Source organism: Syngnathoides biaculeatus, chromosome 5 (assembly GCF_019802595.1).
Source record: "Syngnathoides biaculeatus isolate LvHL_M chromosome 5, ASM1980259v1, whole genome shotgun sequence".
Taxonomy (NCBI): Eukaryota; Metazoa; Chordata; class Actinopteri; order Syngnathiformes; family Syngnathidae; genus Syngnathoides; species Syngnathoides biaculeatus.
Genome location: NC_084644.1, coordinates 15,369,446 through 15,391,734, shown reverse-complemented (window position 1 = coordinate 15,391,734; position 22,289 = coordinate 15,369,446). Strand labels below are relative to the sequence as shown.

Sequence of the window (22,289 nt, the reverse complement as noted above, 5' to 3'; positions counted from 1 at the left end):
AGACGACGATTACAACAGTACATGTATTTACTTAAGTCTTTAATTATAAAACCTTTGTTAATTTTCCTGCAACAGCCGCCTGACCGTGGTCGGGAAACGCAGGGGAGATACCTTGGTGGCGGGAACAATAATGGTACGAAGAACCGATTTGCTGCTTGGAAGGCTTTATTATATCCTTTAAGCACTCAGCATTAATGTGCCATCTCCTAAACACTACCGCTCCCCGGTCGCCCTCGCTAAACTTGTAAACTGTACACACAAGCAACAGCTCGTGCTGCATTTCTATCCCTTCTCAGTCTCACTGCTCCACACGCCTGCGCAGTCCCATCTCAATCCCTCACACACACACACACACACACACACACACACACACACACACACACACACACACTCTTTTGCCTGGCAGCTCCATCCTCAGCACTCTGTACATTACAGTACATTCTTTTATGTGGTAGATATGTTGCACTGTTTGTTGATTGACAACTGACCAAAAGAACAAAGAAAAATGAAGAGAAGTGTCAGTGTTTCATTGTGGCTTTAAAGGTGCCAGTTTTTACTAAATTAACTTTTTCTAGTATTTCATATGTAATATTGCCTATGTTGTCTCAGTAAACATGAAATACAACCTCCGCTCCAGCTACAGCTCCATCCTTAGCACCCTTCTACCAATATACTCACTCTCTCGCCTGTGGACACGTCCAAACCATCATAGTCTGCTCTCTCGACCCTTGTCTCCAAAACATCCAACTTTGAGCTAATTTCTAATCCTAGCCAATCCGAGCGAGAACCTCAACATCTTCATTTCTGCTACCTCCTAGTTCTGCTTCCTGTTGTTTCTTCAGCGCCACCGTCTCTAATCTGTACATCATGGCCGGCCTCACCGCTGTTTTATAGACTTTGCCCTTCATCCTAGCGGAGACTCTTCTGTCACATAGAACACCAGACACTTTCCATCAACTGTTCCACCCCGCTTGGACCTGTTTCTTCACTTCCTTACCACACTCTCCATTGCTCTCTATTGTTGACCCCAAGTATTTGAAGTCATCCACCCTCGCTATCTCTTCTCCCTGAAGCTTCACTCCTCCCCCTCCGCCCCTCACATTCATGCACATGTATTTTGTCTTACTTCGGCTAATCTTCATTCCTCTCTTTTCCAGTGCGTACCTCCATCTTTCTAACTGTTCCTACGTCTGCTCCCTGCTTTCACTGCAGATCACAATATCATCTGCGAACATCATGGTCCAAGGGGAATCCAGTCTAACCTCATCTGTCTACCTATCCATTACCACTGCAAACAGAAAGGGGCTCAGAGCTGATCCCTGAGGCAGTCCTACCTCCACATTAAATTCTTCTGTCACACCGAAGGCACACCTCACCATTGTTCATTGTATTGTGAGGCTCATCATCTTAATTCCTCTGTAGTTTCCACAGTTCTGAACATCGGCTTTGTTCTTAAAAATGGAAACTAGTACACTTTTCCTCCATTCTTCTAGCATCTTCTCTCCCGCTAGTATTCTATTGAATAAGTTGGTCAAAAACTCCACAGTCACGTCTCTAAATTGCTTCCATACTTCCACTGGTATGTCATCAGGACAAACTGTCTTTCCATTTTTCATCCTGTTCAATCCCTTACTAACGTCCCCCTTATTAATCATTGCCACTTCCTGGTCATTCACGATTTCCACTTCTACTTTTCCTGAGCACACTACTGGCATCAGTCAACATATTTCCATCGCTATCCTTAAACACCTTTACTTGCTGCATATCCTTCCCATCTCTATCCCTCTGTCTGGCCAACCTTGCGTCCAGCCGAGCACACATCTCCCGTAACTGCCGATTAATTGCCTGGAGAGTGGCTTCCTGCTCGGCGATACATCTGCCCTGGAGCTGCAGGGACTGGCAGAACACAGCTGAGACGGCTGGGTCCATGTTTTGCCCAGATCATTCTGTCACGACAAGAACACGGGGTTGGACCCAAATGCACGACCGGGAGACGCAGAGGCAGTTCGGGAAAAGTGTTTATTCAGTCCAGTGCCGGGGATAAGGCAGGCAGTCAACGGGAGCAGCAGTAACAAGAATGTCAGGCATAGGAGGCAGGTAAGTGGGCAGGCAGGAGTCGGTACACAGGCGATCAGGAACGAGATTACGAGAGTGCGGGAATGAGGCATGAAACAATCAGCTGGCAAAGGCCAAACCGTACGTGTGCACGTGCGCCTCCGCCGATTGCAGCAGGTGCGTGCCGCCTCGGGGAACAGTATGGGCAGGACAGGGACCGGCAGGGCCATGACAGATAGAGAGGGGAATTTCAATAATACTTTTCCAATTTAGAGATGTTTCTTGGTGAAATCTGTGGCTAACTCAAGCATTAAAAGAAACACTGAACCCGAATCTACTAACTGTTAATGTGTGCGCCGATTCATGTAAGTTTGGACAAAGTGTTCCTTTAAAGTGCCCACAAGGCTTGTAAAAATAGCACAGGTCACAAATTGTTATTATTTTGACTTTAAATTTTGAATCTGGCTTGCTTAGATTAACACATTTTTTAAAAATAATGTCATATAAGAAAAAGTATTTATATATTTGTAAAGTATAAGGAGTTTTGTTATTTTGGAAGTTTGCCGCAAAGAGGTCATGTAGCCCTTCATATGATCAGCACTCACAAAGTAGGCCTCTGCCTCAAAAAGGTTGGTGACCCCTGTCTTACTGTATTTTAAAATTCACATCCAGGCTCCGCTATGAAAGCTCAAAGGATGATGGCTCACGGCATTTTTGTTAGGTAGAACAATAATTGAAGATCATCTTTTTAATTCATTCGAAAGAGATGTTCAAGTTTTTTGTTTTCTTTTTTGTTGCAGTGCAAAATGTGTTAATTTAATGAATAAAATTTGGAAACATGGATGGACTGCATGGAGTTCATAAGCAACACACTAATTTGCAAGTGTAAAGATATACAATTATATACTGTGTATATATATATATATATATATATATATATATATATATATAAAAAAAAACAAAAAACGTGCATTAAATGGACACTCTAAATTGCTCCAAGGTGTGATTGTGAGTGCAATATATATAGGCTAACATCTTCATTTCTGATGTCCAAAAGTGTTTGCAGCTCCCAGTGTTGTTTTTTCCATTGAGATGGCTCTTTGAGTGTTAAAGGTTGTCGATACCTGCGTCCAGCCACACCCAGGTCTGATACTGTCACACCTGTTCTCAAACAAGAAATCATTTGAATAGGACCTGCCTGACAAAATACAGTACACCGAAAGATCCTCAAAATCCAGAGGTCATGCAAAGATTGAAAGTAATTTAGAACAAAAAAAAAACAAATCAAATCAGATCTCTAAGTGTGGAAAACGTTACAGCGGCTTTCTCAAAGTTTTTGGGCTCCAGGAAACTACTGTGAGAACCATTATCCACAGATGGTGAAAACATAGAAGAGTTGCAAACCTTCCCAGAAGTGGCTGGCTGACCAAAATTACCACAAGAGCACAGCAACGACTCATTTAAGAAGGCATTACAGACTCCACAACAACATCCAAAGAACTGCAGGTTTCACTTGCCTCAGTTAACGTCAGTGTTCATGACTCTACTTTAACAAAGGGACAAAAATGTCCTGTGTGACAAGTTCTAAGACAAAAACCACTGCTGAGGAAAAAGACCATTAAGGCTCATATTAATTTTGCCAGAAGACAGCCCATGACTTTAGGAAAATACTCTATCGTCTGACAAGACAAAAGTTGAACTTTTTAGAAGATGTGTTTCACATTACATTTGGCATAAAAATAACAAAAAAAGAACATCACATCTACAGTAAAACATGGTGGTGATAATGTGATAATCTGAGGCTATATTGCTCTTTCAGTACCAGGAAGACTTGTCGAGATGAACCATGAATTCTGCTGTCCAGCAAAGGGTCCTGAAGCAGAATGTGTGACCATCTGTTTTTCACCTCAAAATCTTAGAGACCTCAGATTTTAGAGTGGTCGAGTCAAAGTCCTTACCTGAATCCTATTGAGATCCTGTGGCATGACCTTAAAAAGGCGGTTAATGTTGAAAAACCCCTATTGGGGTTGAAATACAACAATTCTATAAAGATGAGTGGGCCAAAATTTCTACACAACCCTGGACAAGACTCAAGTTCTAGAAAACACTAGATTGCGGTAGTTGCTGGTCAGGGTGGCCCAAACAGTTATTAGGCTAAGGGGCTAATCACTTTTTCACACGGCCATGTAGATTTGATTTTTTTTCATTCTGAGTAAGAAAAAACATTTAAAAACTGCATTTTGTGCTTATAAATGTTGTATTTGACTAATATTTGAATTTTTTTGATAATGGGAATCAATTAAGTGTGAAAAACGTGCAAAAAAATTGACCACTGTATGGTCATATTAAGTACTGTAACTGTAAAACATGCATCATTTTGGGTATGTGCTAATCTCACTTGCGCACAGGCACCCACGCATGTGCACACACAAAAACACACACGCACGCACGCACACACACACACACACACACACATGCACACACACACACACACACACACAAGCGTGTGTGTGCATATTGTAGAATTGTTAACGATAAGCCCATTTAATAATGATTACCAGTACTGTATAATAAAACTTTTTAATGATAACTTTTCGACCATTATCCTTACTGATTTGCTGGGAGAAATTACAGAGTTTACTGTTTTATAGCAACAATAGGTAATGAGACATTTTACTCCTTATAATCAAAGTATGTTACATAAAAGGCCTTAAATAAAAGGCTTGAGTGTTGGATGGGATCCAATAAGAAACAAGTGTGGGACTGAGTGTATGAGCAAAATGGCAGTGAAAGTGAAATATGTTTACGAGACATGACAGAACACATGTGTATGAATATGATTAGACAATGGTCACATGCTTATCAAGTTAAGCAGATAACATGTGAGTGCTTGTACATGAGTAAATAAATGAACCACACTAAGATGTGCTTAAATACATCACCCTCCTGGTACAGCTGTGTGTGGGGAGAAGACTGAGTAGATGGGATGCTTTCAGGGGTGAGATAAAAATCAAAAGGGCATTAAGTCATTTGGTAAAGATGTAAAACAAAGCACCAGCATCAAAGAGAAGGGATTACTTTGGTTGTCCATTTACTTTACATTGCACACCACAACCCTGAGTATGCATTGCTTTTAACATGCGTGTGTGAGTGAAATGGTGTCAGGGAGAGAGGATAAACCATTAGAGAGCTAAGATATTTGCTTCACATGCCTGAGTGGTGGAGATATAGAAGCTCGAAGAAGCTGAATAAAAAACTATAGCTTACAAGTTTGGAACTATGTCAATATCACATTGTTCAGTTTGTTGTGGATGTATTATTTTTTTTACTTTTATTTGCTTTGATTGTGCTTTGTTTTACTTTGCTCTCTGCAGCCAGGTCAACATTGCAAATAATCTGTTCTACCTAAATAATATCGAATACCGAAACAAAGGTTAAATAAGGTAAATGACAAACAAGTACAGTAGCTGGGTGGAAATCTATTTTGCTCCAATTTGTCTCAAAATCTAAACTCTGTCAGTAAACCCATTTTTGGAGTAGTGGTAATCCAATAAGAATGCAAGAAAGCGAAGGGGATTAATTGACCACTCTTGTCTCATTATCAATGTGGAATTAAGTCAATGTCTTGAATGACTGTCTGCCTGTGTTTGTATGCATGCATGTGCGTACGTTTACATGTGTACGTGTCTGTTTGTCTGCATACCTTAGCCCTACTGTCAAATGGGACTCGAGAAGACAGCTGTAGCTGTGTCATCCATAAAGCCTGTTCCTCTGCATTTGAAGCTGAACGAGACAACAATTATTGTAGCTTTAATAAATCATTTACATGCAGTGATCTATTGAGTCTTTGCTCAGTCCAGTTTTACTTACCTCTAAGTTTATAGGATTCACCAAGTGAGGATTGAATAGAAAACATATAAGGAAAATCACTGCAGGAGATGACCAATGCTCCAAGTAGAGATAGTCTGCCTCTGGGGGGGGACGCTGACCTTTGCTGTGTTTGTTTCGATAGTAGTCAAGCTGGCCAACCCTGCGGTCAAATACAAAATACCTGCAAGAGTGCGAAAAGTCAGAATGACAGAGGAAAAACAAAAGACAGTTATGGTTTTCTGAGTACCAAATGTAAAGGATTGGGATATTCTATCTTTAAATGGAATTATACTAAAAATCCTCAACAACAAGACATCCAATTAGAGACCTTTAACACCATGTCATAAAATAAACTGTAATGACGGAATTTTTTGTTTCTGACCTCAAACCTGTAAAGTATCAGCATTGATTGTGTAAAGACACTAATATTAGAGTGATGATTCTCAGTCATCAATCTCAAATGGAACAAAGAATACTTATTTAATTTCATTCTTAAACTCTCTTTAAGCACACACATATCATTTATTGTTTTTTCACAAGTTCAAGTCCCGGACACGTCTGTGTGGAGGGTGCATGTTCTCCCCGTGCCTGCGTGGGTTTTCTCACAATGTCGAAGTCAGCAGCTATACACTACTTCTGCCATACACTGCACCACTATACATGGTGTTGATAGCGCACTGCTTCCCCAACACCCTCCTGAGAAGCCGGACAGTGGAACAGAATTTCCTCAAAACCGTTTGGAAGTTGTTCTCCATGGCCTTGCCGAACTCTTTCCACGCCCAGGTTTTTCCCCCAGCAACCACCAAATTTGCATTCCGCTTAGCCAGCTAGTACCCATCAGCTGCCTCAGGAGTCCCCAGCCCAAAAAGGCCCAATAGGACTCTTTCTTGAGTTTGATGGCATCCCTCACCATTGGTGTCCACCAAGGGGTTTAGGAATTGTCGCAATTACAGGCAACAATTACCTTACACACACAGTTCCGGCAGGCCAACTCGGCAACAGAAGTTTGGAACATGTTCCACTCGGACTCAATGTCCCCACTACCACTGGAAGATGGGAGAAGTTCTGCCAGAGGTGGGAGTTGAGACCTCTTCTGACAGGTGATTGTGACAGACATTCCAACAGACCCTAACAATACATTAGGCCTGCCAAGTTGAACCGGAATCTTCCCCCACCATTGGCGGGAACTCACTACCAGGTGGCAATCAGTGGATAGTTCTCCCCCGCCCCTATCCAAGGCATGCACCTGCAAGTCATTGAACGGCAACCGAGGGGGGTCTGGTACCAAATGGACGTATGGACACCTTTATGCTTGAACATGGTGTTTGTTATGGACAATCCATGGCATGCACATAAATCCAATAACAGAACACCACTCAGGTCCTGGTCAGAGGGTAAGGGGGTTCCTCCCAATCATGCCCTTCCACATCACTGTCATTGTCAACGTGAAAATGGAAGTTCCAAGCAGCAGCACTGCTGCTTGGTTCATAGACACAAACAACAGTCAGGACCTGTCCCCTCACCCGAAGGCAAAGGGACTCTACAATCTCCTCCACCGGGGTGAAAGTCAACATACACGCACCGAGCCGGGGGACAATATGTACAACCAAACTTGGCTGGAGCCTCTCACCATGGGCAACTTCAGAGTGGAAAAGTGCCCAATCCCTCTCAAGACCAGAGCCCAAGTTATGTGTGGAGGTAAGCCCGACTATGTCTATTCGGAACTTTTCGACCTCACACACCAGTTTAGGCTCCTTCCCTGCCAGAGAGGTGACATTCAACGTCCCGAGAGCCAGTTTTTGTAACTGGGAATCAGATTGCCAAGGTCCATGCTTTCGCCAAACATCCACCTCACACGGCACACGACGCCTATGGTGCCTCCCACATCTGGTGAGCTCATGTGAAGGGGACCCAAATTACTCTTTTGAGCTGTGGCCGGCGAAGCCCCATGAGACCAGGTGCTCTTACTAAGCACTGGCATTCGAACCCCACTTCCAGACCTGGCTCCAGAAGGGGGTCCTGGTGACCTGTGTCAGGCCAAGGGAAACCTAGATTCATTACTTGTATTTATGATAAGGGTTTATGGAGCTATGCTTTGTCTGGGCCTTCACCTAGGACTTGTTTGCATTGATGACCCTACTGGGGGCATGAAGCCCAAAACAACTTAGCTCCTCGGATCATTGGGGAACACAAATCCCTCCACCACGATAAGGTTTCAGAGTTGTATTTTCAATAACTCTGTGTTTTTGTATCCTTCTGTAATGAGTGCATTAAAGGGAGTAGGAAATGTATTATGTCACTGCATTATTTTTGTCTTAATGTGTGAGCATGTGTGCGTGTGCGTGCATGTATGCTCGTGGAAAAGTACAGAGAAGTTCAGAAGGAGCTACAGGGTGTTCGTTTTTTGTAGCCTATGACAGAGTACCAAGAGTACCAAGAGAGGAAGTGTGGTACTGCATGCGCAAGTCTAGTGTGGTGGAGAAATATGTTAGGATAGTACAGGACATGTATGAGTGTAGCAGAACAGGAGGATAGAGGATTTGCTGTAGGTGTGTCAGAAGAATTTAAGGTGGAGGTGGGACTGCATCAGGGATCCGCACTGAGCCCCTTCCTGTTTGCGGTTCTAATGGATAGGCTGACAGACGAGGTTAGACTGGAATCCCCTTGGACCATGATGTTCGCAGATGATATTGTGATCTGTAGTGAAAGCAGGGAGCAGGGGGAGGAACAGTTAGAAAGATGGAGGTACGCACTCGAAAGGAGTGGAATGAAGATTAGCCGAAGCAAAACTGAATACATATGTCTGAATGAGAGGGGCGGAGGACAAAGAGTGAAGCTCCTGGGAGAAGAGATGATGAGGGTGGATGACTTCAAATACTTGGGGTCAACAATACAGAGCAATGGTGAGTGTGGTAAGGAAGTGAAGAAATGGGTACAAGCGGGATGGAACAGTTGGCATAAGGTTTCTGGTGTTCTATGTGACAGAAGAGTATCCGCTAGGATGAAGGGGAAAGTTTATAAAACAGTGGTGAGGCTGGCCATGATGTACAGATTAGAGACAGTGGCTCTGAAGTAACAACAGGAAGCAGAACTAGAGGTATCAGAAATGAAGATGTTGAGGTTCTCGATCAGATTGAGCAGGTTGGATTGGATTAGAAATGAGTTCATAGGAGGCACAGCCAAAATTGTACGTTTTGGAAACAAGTTTAGAGAGAGCAGACTTAGATGGTTTGGACATGTTCAGAGGCGAGAGAGTGAGTATATTGGTAGAAGGGTGCTAAGGATGGAGCTGTAGCTGGAGCGGAGGTTGTATTTCATGTTTACTGAGACAACATAGGCAATATTACATATGAAATACTAGAAAAAGTTAATTTAGTAAAAACTGGCACCTTTAAAGCCACAATGAAACACTGACACTTCTCTTCATTTTTCTTTGTTCTTTTGGTCAGTTGTCAATCAACAAACAGTGCAACATATCTACCACATAAAAGAATGTACTGTAATGTAGTGTATACCCAACTATACACTATTATCAATCAAGTATTAACTTATTGAGCCCTAAGTCTGTAGCCAGTTTAGCCTTTGTTTTAAAAATAAAAAATAAAAATCAGAAATCACACAACATTCATTGATCAGATGCATTCATTTGGTGGGTTGTTTACTAAATAACATGCTGTACCATGGCTTGTTCAAAATATGGCTATAAAATGGTTGTACTAACGAGGTGTCTAACTGTTTGATTCATTAGTTGGAATTGACTAACATGCAACGTCTCTGGCAGAGGCGGTTCTGGACCTAATGGCGACATGTGTGACAACGAGAATGTTTATTACGGGATTTATTTTATAAATGACGGTCTAAAACTGTATGCAAACGCTGTGTACACCCCCATAGTGTGTGCAACCCTGGGTGATCGTGAAGGATGCTGCTCTGGGCGTCTGCCATATCGTCCATATCAGAAATCACCCCTGTGTAATAACAGATTCATAAAAAATTTTCCCATTCTCGTCCAAGGCATTTTTATTTTGCCCGTATCAGGTGGTTCAGTACCCCATACTCCCTCAGAACCCCCTACAGGACTCCTCTAGGGACACGGTCGAACGGCTTCTCCCAAACCCACAAAACACATGTAGACTGGATGGTCGAACTCTGATGTACCCTCGAGGATCCTGGCGATGGTGTAGAGCTGGGCCACTTTTCCACGGCCAGGACGAAAATCACATTGCTGCTCCTGAATCTGAGATTCGACTTCCCGAAGGACCCTCCTCTCCAGTACCCCTGAGTAGACCGTACCAAGGAGGCTGAGAAGTGTGAACGCTCTATAGTTGGAACACACTCTCTAGTCCTCCTTCTTAAAAAGGGGGACCACCACCTCAGTCTGCCAATCCAGAGGCACCGTCCCCAATATCCATGCAATGTTGCAGAGGTGTCCCAACCAGAACAGCCTCAGAACAACCAGAGCCTTTAGGAACTCCAGGTGAATCTCAATCATCCCGGGGCTCTGCCACCAAAGAGCTTTTTAACCACCTTGGTGACCTCATCCCCAGAGTTAGAAGAGCCCGCCTCAGAAAACCCATACTCTGGTTTGTCATTGGAAGGTGTGTTGGTGGAATTGAGGAGGTCTTTGAAGTATTCTCCCCATCGACTCACAACATCCCGAGTTGAGGCCATCAGTGGCCCATCCCCACTATAAACAGTGCTGACGGTGCACTGCTTCCCCCTCCTGGGACGCCAAACGGTGGACCAGAATTTCCTCGAAGCAGTCTTGAAGTCATTCTCCATGGCCTAACTGAACTCCTCCCAAGCGCAGGTTTTTGCCTCAGCGACCACCGAAGCTGCATTCCGCTTGGCCAGCCGGTACCCATCAGCTGTCCCGGGAGCCCCACAGGCCAAAAATGCCCGATAGGACTCCTTCTTCAGATTGACGGCATCCATCACTGTTGGGGTCCACCAACATGTTTAGGGGTTGCCGCTACGACAGGCATCAACCACCTTAAGGCTACAGCTCCGGTCGGCTGCCTCAGGCGCGGAACATCGCACACGCAGACACAATGTCCCCAACCTCAACCGGAACATGAGCAAAATTCTTTCAGAGGTGGGAGTTGAAATTCCTTCTGACGGGGGAATCTGCCATCTGTTCCCAGTGCCCAGCTGAGCCCCATAGGTGCAAGCCCGGCCACCAGGTGCTCACCTTCGAGCCCCACCTCCAGCCCTGGCTCCAGGGGTGGGGCCCTGGTGACCCGCAGCCAGGCAAGGGAACCTGAGAATCCAATATTTGTACCCTTCATTGGGGTTTTGGAGTCGTACTTTGTCTGGTCCTTCTGCTAGGAGATTTTTGCCATGGGTGACCCTTCCAGGGGCGTGAAGCCCCAGACATCTTAATATCCTAGGATCATTGGGACACACAAACCCCTCCACCATGATAAGGTGATGGGTCAGGAGGGGAACATGTATGCAATTAATGATCAACTTAGTCTTTGGCGTCATCCGTTTTTTTCCATTTTCATTCTTCACTCGATCTGGATGCTGCAGATGAGGGCCTCCTATTCCAGCTGACTCAAGGCAAGAGGCTGTGTGCTCCATGAATTGGTTGACTGTCAAACAAAGTATGACACGTAAAGCTTTTTTAAGGCCTTTAAACTCACTTTTACAACCATACATATTGTACATATATTGAAAGAGACCCCACTGGAGCGTTCCCGGCCCAGGTCACCCAAAGTGACGTGCCTTGCAGGGCAGTTCAGGAGGCTGGCCAGTACACAAAGCGCCAGGGTCTATATGGAGGCATCCATGCGAACAACCACAGTGACAATCCCAGTGGCAAAGCAGGAGCCAGGCAACAAGACCCAGGCAACAAAACAGGTTGTGGCCACTGGTCGAGCTTTGCTGCAGGAGCTAGATGTGCTGGCTGCTGGTCGAGCGCTGCTGCTGGAGGAGGTGGTGGCTACTGGACGAGTGTCGTCAGCACATGAGCAGTTGGCGGCCACAGATAAAAAAAACCCTGCTGGAGCAAGACTGAGAAGGGGCGGCTGCAGATGAAGGGTGGCCACCGGAGCAGGTGGGGGTGCTGGCCGAGTGCCACTAGAACAGGAGCAAGAGCAAGAGTCGGTTGCCGTGGGCTGGGCGCCACCGCAACAGAACCAAGAGATAGTGGCCGCGGGCTGGGCCTCACCGGTACAGAAGCAAGTGGTGTTACCCATAGGGTGGAGACCTCCAAAACAGGTGGTGCCAGCGGATGGAGCGCCGCTGTCACCAGAGCGAGAGCGAGAGGGGACGGCTACAGTTGAAGAGCCGCCACTGCCGGAGCGAGAGCCAGAGCGGGCAGTTGCGTTTGAAGCTTCACCGCCGGCGTGAAAGTGGGACGTGGTGGCTGCTGGTCGAGTGCTGCCATAGCATGAGCAGAGGCAGGTGGCAGCCGCATGTGAAGCACCGCGGCTGGAGCAAGTGCGTCAGATGGCGAACACAGATGAAGCACCATTGGAGGAGAAAGAGCAAGAGGTGGCAGGCACAGACAAAGCCCCGGAACTAGAGTGAGAGGTGGCCGCCACTGGAGGAAAAGGCAGCCGCTGTTAGAGCGCTACCCGAACAGGAGCAAAAGGTGGTGGCCAGAACAGGTGGCAGGTGCAAGTGAAGCGCTATCGCCTTCGGAGCGAGAGGCGGTGGCCACATGTGAACCACTACAGCCGGAGCAGATGGCGGAAAAAGACCGGGTTCTGCGGGAACATGATCAAGAGGCGGCGGCTGCAGGCAGGCTGTTCCCTTCTTATGCATCAAATCGATGAGAACATCATACCAAAAGGCAAACTGTCTCATCAGCCTGCTGCTTTGATTGACCCTGAAGATAGAGACAGAGGCAAGCAAATTGTTCATCCTGAAGTGCTTGAAGGACTTCCCACACCGGGTCCGTGTCTGCTGAGTTCATTCTATGGCTAGTTCGTTCTGTCAAGGGCAGAACATGAGAGAGGACCCAAATGCATGATATGAGAACAAGATGCCATTTGAAAAGATTTTTTAATGGCAGGCAAAGGTCTGTACACAGGCAGGCTGTTCAGCAGGCAATGGTATCCAAATCATAGGGCAAAAGGCAAGATCAAAAACACAGGGAAAGGTCAGATTCTTGAGTCAAAAAACGTAGAACAAGGAATATGGGAACATGATAACGAGGTACAAGGAACACTGGAATGTGGAAACGAGGCACAACGAAGCACTACGAACTGCCAATGAACAGTATAAGACACGAAGCGTATATACATGGCATAATTAACACATCGGTACAGCATCTGCAGTAATGCAGACTTTGTTTCAGTCTGTTGTGGTGAAGAAGGCACTAAGATGAAAGGCAAAGCTCTTTATTTACTATTCGATCTTCGTTCCTACCCTCACCTCTGGTCGCAAGCTGTGGGTCATGACTGAAAAACACAGACCTTGAATACAAGCGGACTAAATGAGTCTCCTTCACAGGGTGTCCAGGCTCTCCCTTAGAGATAGAGTGAGAAGCTTGGTCATCCGGGAGGGACAGCTGCTGCTCCTCCGCGTTGAGAGGGCCCAGATGAGGTGGGTCTCCCATTTGTTTAGGATTACTCCTGGATGCCTCCCTGCTGATGTCTTTTGGGCATGTCCCACCGGGAGGAGACGCCCCACGACATGCCGGAGAGACTATGTCTCTTGACTTGCTTGGCAATGCCTTGGGATCCCTTTTGAAGAGCTGGAGGAACTGGCTGTGGGAATGGTAAGTCTGGGCATCCCCACTGCCCACTTGACCTGACCTATGATAAACAGAAGAAAATGGATGGATGGATGGATGGTGATGACAAGAAACACTGTATTGTGCATTTAGTTTAGGAGCAGGCAGTCCTTCCAGCGTACAGTATAACAAAGGTTGTCTAATTTCTTGTCTGTCCTTCATGGCAATCTGTGGAAAGGTTTGACAAGAGTAATCTTCTCACTTGTTGGTTGATTTGACATGGTCTGTACTTGTACCTGTAAACATGGCATTGTTTTTGTGAATGAATAGATATTTGCAGCCACACACATTTGTAGAGTCTAGTGCTCATTGTTTGCATTGATTGTACACTGTCTTTTTCTGTCTGTGGATCAGTGTGTAGGGGATGACTGAGGCACAAGTGGAACAAAAGATTCTGGTGAATTCAAATGAATCTCTGCCCCCAAGAGGTGGACCACTCGGCTCTCTCAATGATGTAATAAACACCTTTAGTACAATTCAACGACAGCCAGAGCTACTTGCTCACACATACAGTTGTAGCAATTTTACCACATTGTTTTCTGTAAAAACCTTCATTTCTATTGACAACAAAAAATTTGATGATTATGAGTTACATACATGCACATTTTCACATTAGTTGTGTGCTATTTCTTTGTGGAAAAAAAGAAGCTGCTCCATTACTGCCCTCTCATGCTCTGTTCGGTCCTCTTGGTCTAGGATTTACTCCTTTTAAAAGGTACTTCTGTAGCCACTTTGAGTTGCTTGTGGGAGTGCTTCACTTTACTACACCACGATGTTCAGACACATAACCAAAACCAGAACCATCATTCAATGAGTTTGAGTGAAACCGTCACTGTAGAAAGATTCAAGTCCTGCAATCAGTGTAGCAGCTTTCGCGTGAACAAGGTGGAATCCGGCAGCCTCAAATCGAGCAGCCAAAGACCAATTCACTCTGCTCGTGAGGACCAAAGTCCCAAGCACTGCAGCTACACAAGGGTACAGGAAAAGGACCACAACTACATCCAAGGTCTTCCAAGTGAGCTGAGTGATGATTGTGGTCAAACTGTGTGTCTTTGTCGAGAATTAAGAAAAATGTTCAACTTCAGATACTTTTACAGATCCAAAACTACATGGCCCGGTGTGAAGCAGTAAACAATGTTTATAATTTATAATCCACGACAGGGGACACACAATAAGAGGTTGTGAGGCCCTATCTCACATCCAACATCAGTACACGTTTAACCACACAAATGTTCTTTTGGATGAATGGACAAATATCCCCAAAAAACATGTTAACATCTTAGTTAGAAGACTTTCAACAATCAAAAGTAGAACTGATTTTAGTTGTAAAGGAGAAAGTCCATATTTTTCACTTTATTTAAGTTGGACAATGATGATGCAAATTAAGATGCAAATTTCATCTTCCTCACTTTTGAACTGGTGTCAGTTTTACTTCTTGTCATTAATCATTCTGTGCCTAATTTTCAAGCACTTTAAACTCCCAACAGGCCAAAGAGCTGTAAGTTACATCTCAAGTGTTTAAAAATAGAATAGAAGCAGATGTACAACAAAATATGGATAGGAAATGACAAAAAAACAAGAGCAACAAAAATGGAAAAAAAAAACTTAAAGAATCATATAAAATAAAATTAAATATACTACTGTGAGGGAATACAGGTGGATGTCAAGACAGGACTTTAAAATGGAGAGTATGGAGTTCTGACTGCTGTGCAAAGGCAATGAATTTCACATTTCAGGGAAGGCAATGCAGCCCTATGGGGGCACAAACCAGTGCAATCTGTAGGCCGGTCCCAAGCCCGGATAAATGCAGAGGGTTGCGTCAGGAAGGGCATCCGGCGTAAAAACTGTGCCAAACAAATATGAGCGTTCATCTAAAGAATCCCATACCGGATCGGTCGTGGCCCGGGTTAACAACGCCCGCCCCCGGCACTGCTAACCTGCAGGGCGTCGGTGGAAATTCAGCTACTGTGGGTCGAAGACAAAGAAGAGGAGGAAACCGGATCCAGCGTCAGAAGAAAAAGAGGAATGCACAGAGTCTACAACTGAGTGTAGGGACTTTGAATGTTGGGACTATGACAGGAAAAGCACAGGAGTTGGTTGACATGATGATTAGGAGAAAGGTTGATATTCTGTGCATCCAAGAGAGCAGGTGGAAAGGTAGTAAGGCTAGAAGTTTGGGAGCAGGGTTTAAATCATTCTACCACGGAGTAGATGGGAAGAGAAATGGAGTAGGGGTTATTTTAAAGGAAGAGCTGGCTAGGAATGTCTTGGAGGTGAAAAGAGTATCAGATCGAGTGATGAGACTAAAATTTGAAATTGAGGGTGTTATGTATAATGTGGTTAGCGGCTATGCACCACAGGTAGGATGTGACCAAGAGTTGAAAGAGAAATTCTGGAAGGAACTAGATGAAGTAGTTCTGAGCATCCCAGACAGCGAGAGAGTTGTGATTGGTGCAGATTGTAATGGACATATTGGTAAAGGAAACCGGGGCGATGAAGAAGTGATGGGTAAGTACGGCATCCAGGAAAGGAACTTTGAAGGGCAGATGGTGGTGGACTTTGCAAAAAGGATGGAGATGGCTGTAGTGAACACTTATTTCCAGAAGAGGGAGGAACATATAGTGACCTACAAGAGCGGAGGTAGAACCACGCAGGTAGATTATATTTTGTGCAGACGATGTAATCTGAAGGAGGTTACTGACTGTAAAGTAGTGGTAGGGGAGAGTGTAGCTCGACAGCATAGGATGGTAGTATGTAGGATGATTCTGGTGGTGGGTAGGAAGATTAAGAAGACAAAGGTAGAGCAGAGAACCATGTGGTGGAAGCTGAAAAAGGAAGAATGTTGTGCAGCCTTCCGGAAAGAGGTGAGACAGGCTCTCGATGGACAACCGAAGCTCCCGGAAGACTGGACGACGACAGCCAAGGTGATCAGAGAGACAGGCAGGAGAGTACTTGGTGTGTCATCTGGTAGGAAAGGGGAGAAGGAGACTTGGTGGTGGAACCCCAAAATACAGGGAGTCATACAAGGAAAGAGATTAGCGAAGAAGAAGTGGGATACTGAGAGGACTGAGGAGAGGCGAAAGGAGTACATCGAGATGCGACGTAGGGCAAAGGTAGAGGTGGCAAAGGCTAAACAAGAGGCATATGAAGACATGTACACCAGGTTGGACACGAAAGAAGGAGAAAAGGATCTCTACAGGTTGGCCAGACAGAGGGATAGAGATGGGAAGGATGTGCAGCAGGTCAGGGTGATTAAGGATAGAGATGGAAATGTGTTGACTGGTGCCGGTAGTGTACTAAATAGATGGAAAGAATACTTTGAGAAGTTGATGAATGAAGAAAATGAGAGAGAAGGAAGAGTTGAAGAGGCAAGAGTGAAGGACCAGGAAGTGGAAATGATTACTCAGGGGGAAGTCAGAAAGGCACTACAAAGGATGAAAACTGGAAAGGCAGTTGGTCCTGATGACATACCGGTAGAGGTATGGAAGCAATTTGGAGAGATGGCTGTGGAGTTTTTGACCAACTTATTCAACAGAATACTAGCGGGCGAAAAGATGCCTGAAGAATGGAGGAAAAGTGTTCTAGTTCCCATTTTTAAGAACAAAGGGGATGTTCAGAGCTGTGGGAACTATAGAGGAATAAAGTTGATGAGCCACACAATGAAGTTATGGGAAAGAGTAGTGGAGGCTAGACTCAGGACAGAAGTAAGTATCTGCGAGCAACAGTATGGTTTCATGCCTAGAAAGAGTACCACAGATGCATTATTTGCCTTGAGGATGCTCGTGGAAAAGTACAGAGAAGGTCAGCAGGAGCTACATTGTGTCTTTGTGGATCTAGAGAAAGCCTATGACAGAGTACCAAGAGAGGAACTGTGGTACTGCATGCGTAAGTCTGGTGTGGCAGAGAAGTATGTTAAAATAGTACAGGACATGTATGATGGCAGCAGAACAATGGTGAGGTGTGCCTTAGGTGTGACAGAGGAATTTAAGGTGGAGGTGGGACTGCATCAGGGATCAGCTCTGAGCCCCTTCCTGTTTGCAGTGGTAATGGATAGGCTGACAGATGAGGTTAGACTGGAATCCCCTTGGACCATGATGTTCGCAGATGATATTGTCATATGCAGTGAAAGCAGGGAGCACGCAGAGGAACAATTGGAAAGATGGAGACATGCACTGGAAAGGAGAGGAATGAAGATTAGCCGAAGTAAAACAGAATATATGTGCGTGAATGAGAAAAGTGGAGGGGGAAAAGTGAGACTACAGGGAGAAGAAATAGCGAGGGTGGACGACTTCAAATATTTAGGGTCAACAATCCAGAGCAATGGTGAGTGTGGTAAGGAAGTTAAGAAATGGGTCCAAGCAGGTTGGAACAGCTGGCGGAAGGTGTCTGGTGTGTTATGTGACAGAAGAGTGTCTGCTAGGATGAAGGGCAAAGTTTACAAAAGAGTGGTGAGGCCGGCCATGATGTACGGATTAGAGACAGTGGCACTGAAGAAACAACAGGAATCTGAACTGGAGGTGGCAGAAATGAAGATGTTGAGGTTCTCGCTCGGAGTGACCAGGTTGGATAGGATTAGAAATGAGCTCATTAGAGGGACAGCCAAAGCTGGATGTTTTGGAGACAAGATTCGAGAGAGCAGACTTCGATGGTTTGGACATGTTCAGAGGCGAGAGAGTGAGTATATTGGTAGAAGGATGCTCAGGATGGAGCTCCCAGGCAAAAGAGCGAGAGGAAGACCAAAGAGAAGGTTTATGGATGTGGTGAGGGAAGACATGAGGGCAGTTGGGGTTAGAGAGGAAGATGCAGGAGATAGGCTAAGATGGCAAAAGATGACACGCTGTGGCGACCCCTAACGGGACAAGCCGAAAGGAAAAGAAGAAGAAGAAGAAGGGATGGCCCCCAGTATCCAAGCGGCTTTGTGCAGTATCAGCTTCCCAGTTATCCTGAACAGTATAAGTGATAGAAATTCAGTGAACGGTTGTTTTCATTTCCTTAAATCTTTAACATTCACTCACGTCTTTTTGATCGGATTGCCAATTGGCTACTGTTTGAAACATTCTATTTAAACCTAGTGGAAAAACACACCATTTCTGTCAATATACTATATGTACTGATGACTGTTATCATACTTAAGTAAAATGTTGTTCTCCAAAAAATTACTGAACTAAGAGTAAGCAATTACAGTACAGTGAAAAAAACTAAAGTTCTGAGTAAATGGTATCTTCTGATTTTTTCAAAGTTTTCAAATCAGACTTATTAAGGTCAAATGTAAAACGCAAATTCTGATATTGCTGTGTTTGTGTGTGTGTGTGTGTGTGTGTGTGTATCTGTGTGTGTGTGTGTGTGTGTGTGCATGCGTGTGTGTGTGTGTGTGTGTGTGTGTGTGTGTGTGTCTGTGAGCTTGAATTAGGAATTAAGAATGCATCACACTGGCAACATGTGATCATGGAGCTCATTACACAATTGGATGCTTCTTTGATCCAGGAAGCGAGGTGAAGTGGGAGGCAGGCTAGGAAGAGAAGATGCAGGAGAGGAACAAGTGCAAGGCTTTCCTGGATGACTCACTCAGTGTTTTTGGGACACCCACTTATACAAGTCCTTTCACCAATCCTTTGAAAACAAGATAGCGAGATAGATAGATAATGAATGGACTTGTGAGAGAATTGAACAGCTACAGATATGACAACAATGCCAGTTAATAAAGTTGTGATGGGATGTGTGTGTGTCTGCCTGTTTATAGCAGTTAACATCACACTGCAGTGCATGTTATCAATCTACAGTGACATGACAAGCAGTGCGTTACAGCAAAACCTCCATCCATCCATTTTCCTTACTCGTAATGTTTATTAGGGTCGCTGGCCTATTCCAGCTGAATCTAGGGCAAGAGGCCTGGTACACCCTAAGATGGTTGAGAGTCAATCGCATTGCACATAAACAAACAACCATTTGCAAATTTAAACTTACATTAGAGTGATTCAATTTCAAGGAGAAAACTTTTGGGCGGTGATTTTACTTCCAAGATGGAATTAGAACATTTAACAATTTAAATGGTGTCCAGTGGAGGGGCTATTTCACATAGTTGATCACATGGTGTGTGAGTAACACTTTAGAGATGGATTTAATGACGCTCCACCTTCACAGCAACATGTCTTCAGTTTGAGAGGGATGGGTCAGTGTCATGAGCCACGTTGGACCATGGCCGTGACAACTGTTACCGCTCACAGCTGTTTCACATTGGGACTGTAATTACCTGGTGTATTTATGTTGGAGTTTTGGTCACTGGCATTCGCAGTTTGTTGTGTGTTGTACCCTGAGTTAGCGAGTTGGACTGTGTTACCATGTGCGGAAATAACTCCTGCAATAAAACCCCACTGGACATTATGCCATTGTCTTGGAGTCATGCATTTGGGTCCTGCCCCGTATCGGAGGTTCGTGACAGAATAAACTGGCCAGACATGGACCCATCGGACTCAAAGGTGATTGACGCAAAACCTCTTGGCCAGTGGATTAAAGAATTCACTGCCCAACAGACACAGCAGGCCGAAGAATTTGCTGCTTCCCGCCACCATCAAGAGGACCAATGGGAGCAGAGATTAAGCAATCTCCCTCCGGCAAGGCCATGGCTGATTCTTGCCCATTCAATGGTGGCGACCGGTCCGCTGCTGAACCACGCTCACGCCTCGAACGAGACCGAGCTGCAGACGACACTTGTGCATGCGTGGTGGGGACTGAGCTGGAGCAGATGCTCGCGCATGCATCGGTGGGGACCGAGCTGCAGCCGACGGTCGCGCACGCCTCGGTGGCGACCGAGCTGCAGCCGATGCTCGTGCACGCCTCGGTGGCGACCGAGCTGCTGCCGAGCCACGCCCATGTCTCGACGGCGACCGATCCCTGGTCATCTGATGACCACGTCTCTTTGCGATCAATATCCGGCCGCCTTCCGTTCCTGTTCCCGCGACGGCTCATCTGCTGCCTCTGTTCCTGACCTGGCAGCGGCAAAGGCTTATCGGCCACGTCACATTCCTGTTCTGGCGACGGTTCGTCGGCCGCCTCATGTTCCTCACCTGGCAGCGGCAAAGGCTCGTCGGCTGCCTCATGTTCCTGTCCCGGTGGCAGCAAAGGCTATTCGGCCGTCTCACGTTCCCACCCCGCTATGACAACATCATGATCCCCTTTGTTCCGGTGCCGGCGGCAATGGGTATTCACCCGTCTCACATTCCTGTCTAGACTGCGACCGGCCCGCGGCCACCCCCCGCTTCTGCTTCAATGGCAACCGGCACGCGGCCGCCTCACGCTCCTGCTTCCACGGTGAGCGGCACGTGGCCGCCTCAGACGTCTGTCTCGATGGCTACCGTCTCCCTCTCCTGCTTCAATGGCAACCGATCCCCGGCCGCCTCACGACCACGTCCTGGGAGGTCTTCGTCCAGAGCCGGCGCCTGCTCCCATCTGGTTCCGGCTTTGCCGTTCGGTTCTACCTCGAGGATGTCTGCCCGAATCACCCCGTGGGGACCCTCGTGCTTGGCGTCAGGGCCGACCCCCTGACCTGCTCGACCGGACGCCTCGCTTTTGGTGGCCTGAATGGCCAACAGACAGACTTGGGGGGGAGTTTAGGAAAAGTGTTTATTTGTTCCAAGGTCGGGGATCAGGCAGACAGTCAACGGGAGCAGCGGTAACCACGACCTAAGGCGTAGAAGCCAGGTCAGCGGGCAAGCAGGGATCGGTACATGGGAGATGCGGGAACGAGACATTAAGCAATGATCTGGCAAATGCCAGTGACAAAACTCCAACTTAAATACCTCATCTAACTATTGTCCCAATGTTAAACAGCTGAGAGCGGTGACAGGTGTCACCGGCCAGGTCAGTGCCCATGCCCCTCTTGGCCGTGGTCCAGCCTGGCTCATGACACATTGCTTATTTTCCATCACTTTGTTTCTCTACACAATGTAATAAAAGTCTGTTTAGTTGGCCTCTTTCTTAAGTGAAACCATGGTTGTATGTTTTATGACGAATAAAGGCTTTCTGGCAATGTTCACCATCACCCATGTTTCCTGACGAATGAAAAAAATATTTTATTTAAATTAATTTTATTCAAAGTCATTTTGAAAAATGCCTTATTCCTATTTTTACATGACCAGTGGTTTTAAGTAATACTTTCATAGTATTAATAATTCTACCACATCCTATATGGTATCAATAACCAGTTCAGGGTGTCCCCCGCCTCCTGCCAGAGGATAGCTGGCATAGGCTTCAGCACTACCCAACCGTTGTGAGGATAAGCAGCTCAGATAATGGAGGGATGGATTCAAACCTACATAGAGGTGGCGTGCTGTCTCCCATACACAGTACATATGATGTACTTATTATGAATGGAACAAAATATTTGTAATGATGTGTTCAAATAGCATTGGTATGTACAATCGATGCCCCAGTGAAATTATCTACTGCAAAATAAAACATGTTTCACTACTTCATGCTTGTCAGTTATTTTTGATCTAATAAACTGTATCACCGTTAGACTTACATTGTTTCATGAAGATAGTTTTCATTGGCACATAAATAGTGACAATGTTGTCTCTGCTGTAATAACTGGGAAAACGGAAAAAAATTCTTTTAAGTTTAT

At 45.5% G+C, this 22,289-nt stretch overlaps 1 protein-coding gene across 8 annotated transcripts in view; it reads right to left on the bottom strand.

Moving 5' to 3' along the window:
- Positions 1-5,758: 5,758 nt before the first annotated feature.
- LOC133500247 (uncharacterized) overlaps positions 5,759-22,289 on the bottom strand; it is a 31,511-nt gene continuing 14,980 nt past the window's right edge. For 3 of the 8 annotated variants that reach the window (XR_009794839.1, XR_009794838.1, XM_061818688.1), the window contains exons 3-4: positions 5,926-6,106; positions 5,759-5,838 (exon numbers count right to left, since the gene is read on the bottom strand). Coding sequence is in view for 3 of the 8 variants with exons in the window: in XM_061818688.1 (XP_061674672.1) it covers positions 5,806-5,838; positions 5,926-6,106 (214 nt within the window). In the remaining 5 variants the exon portion in view is untranslated. Of the gene's footprint in view, positions 5,839-5,925; positions 6,107-13,349; positions 13,692-19,128; positions 19,280-22,289 lie in introns of all 8 variants that reach the window. The other 5 variants (XR_009794841.1, XR_009794840.1, XR_009794842.1 and 2 more) reach the window with 3 other exon arrangements.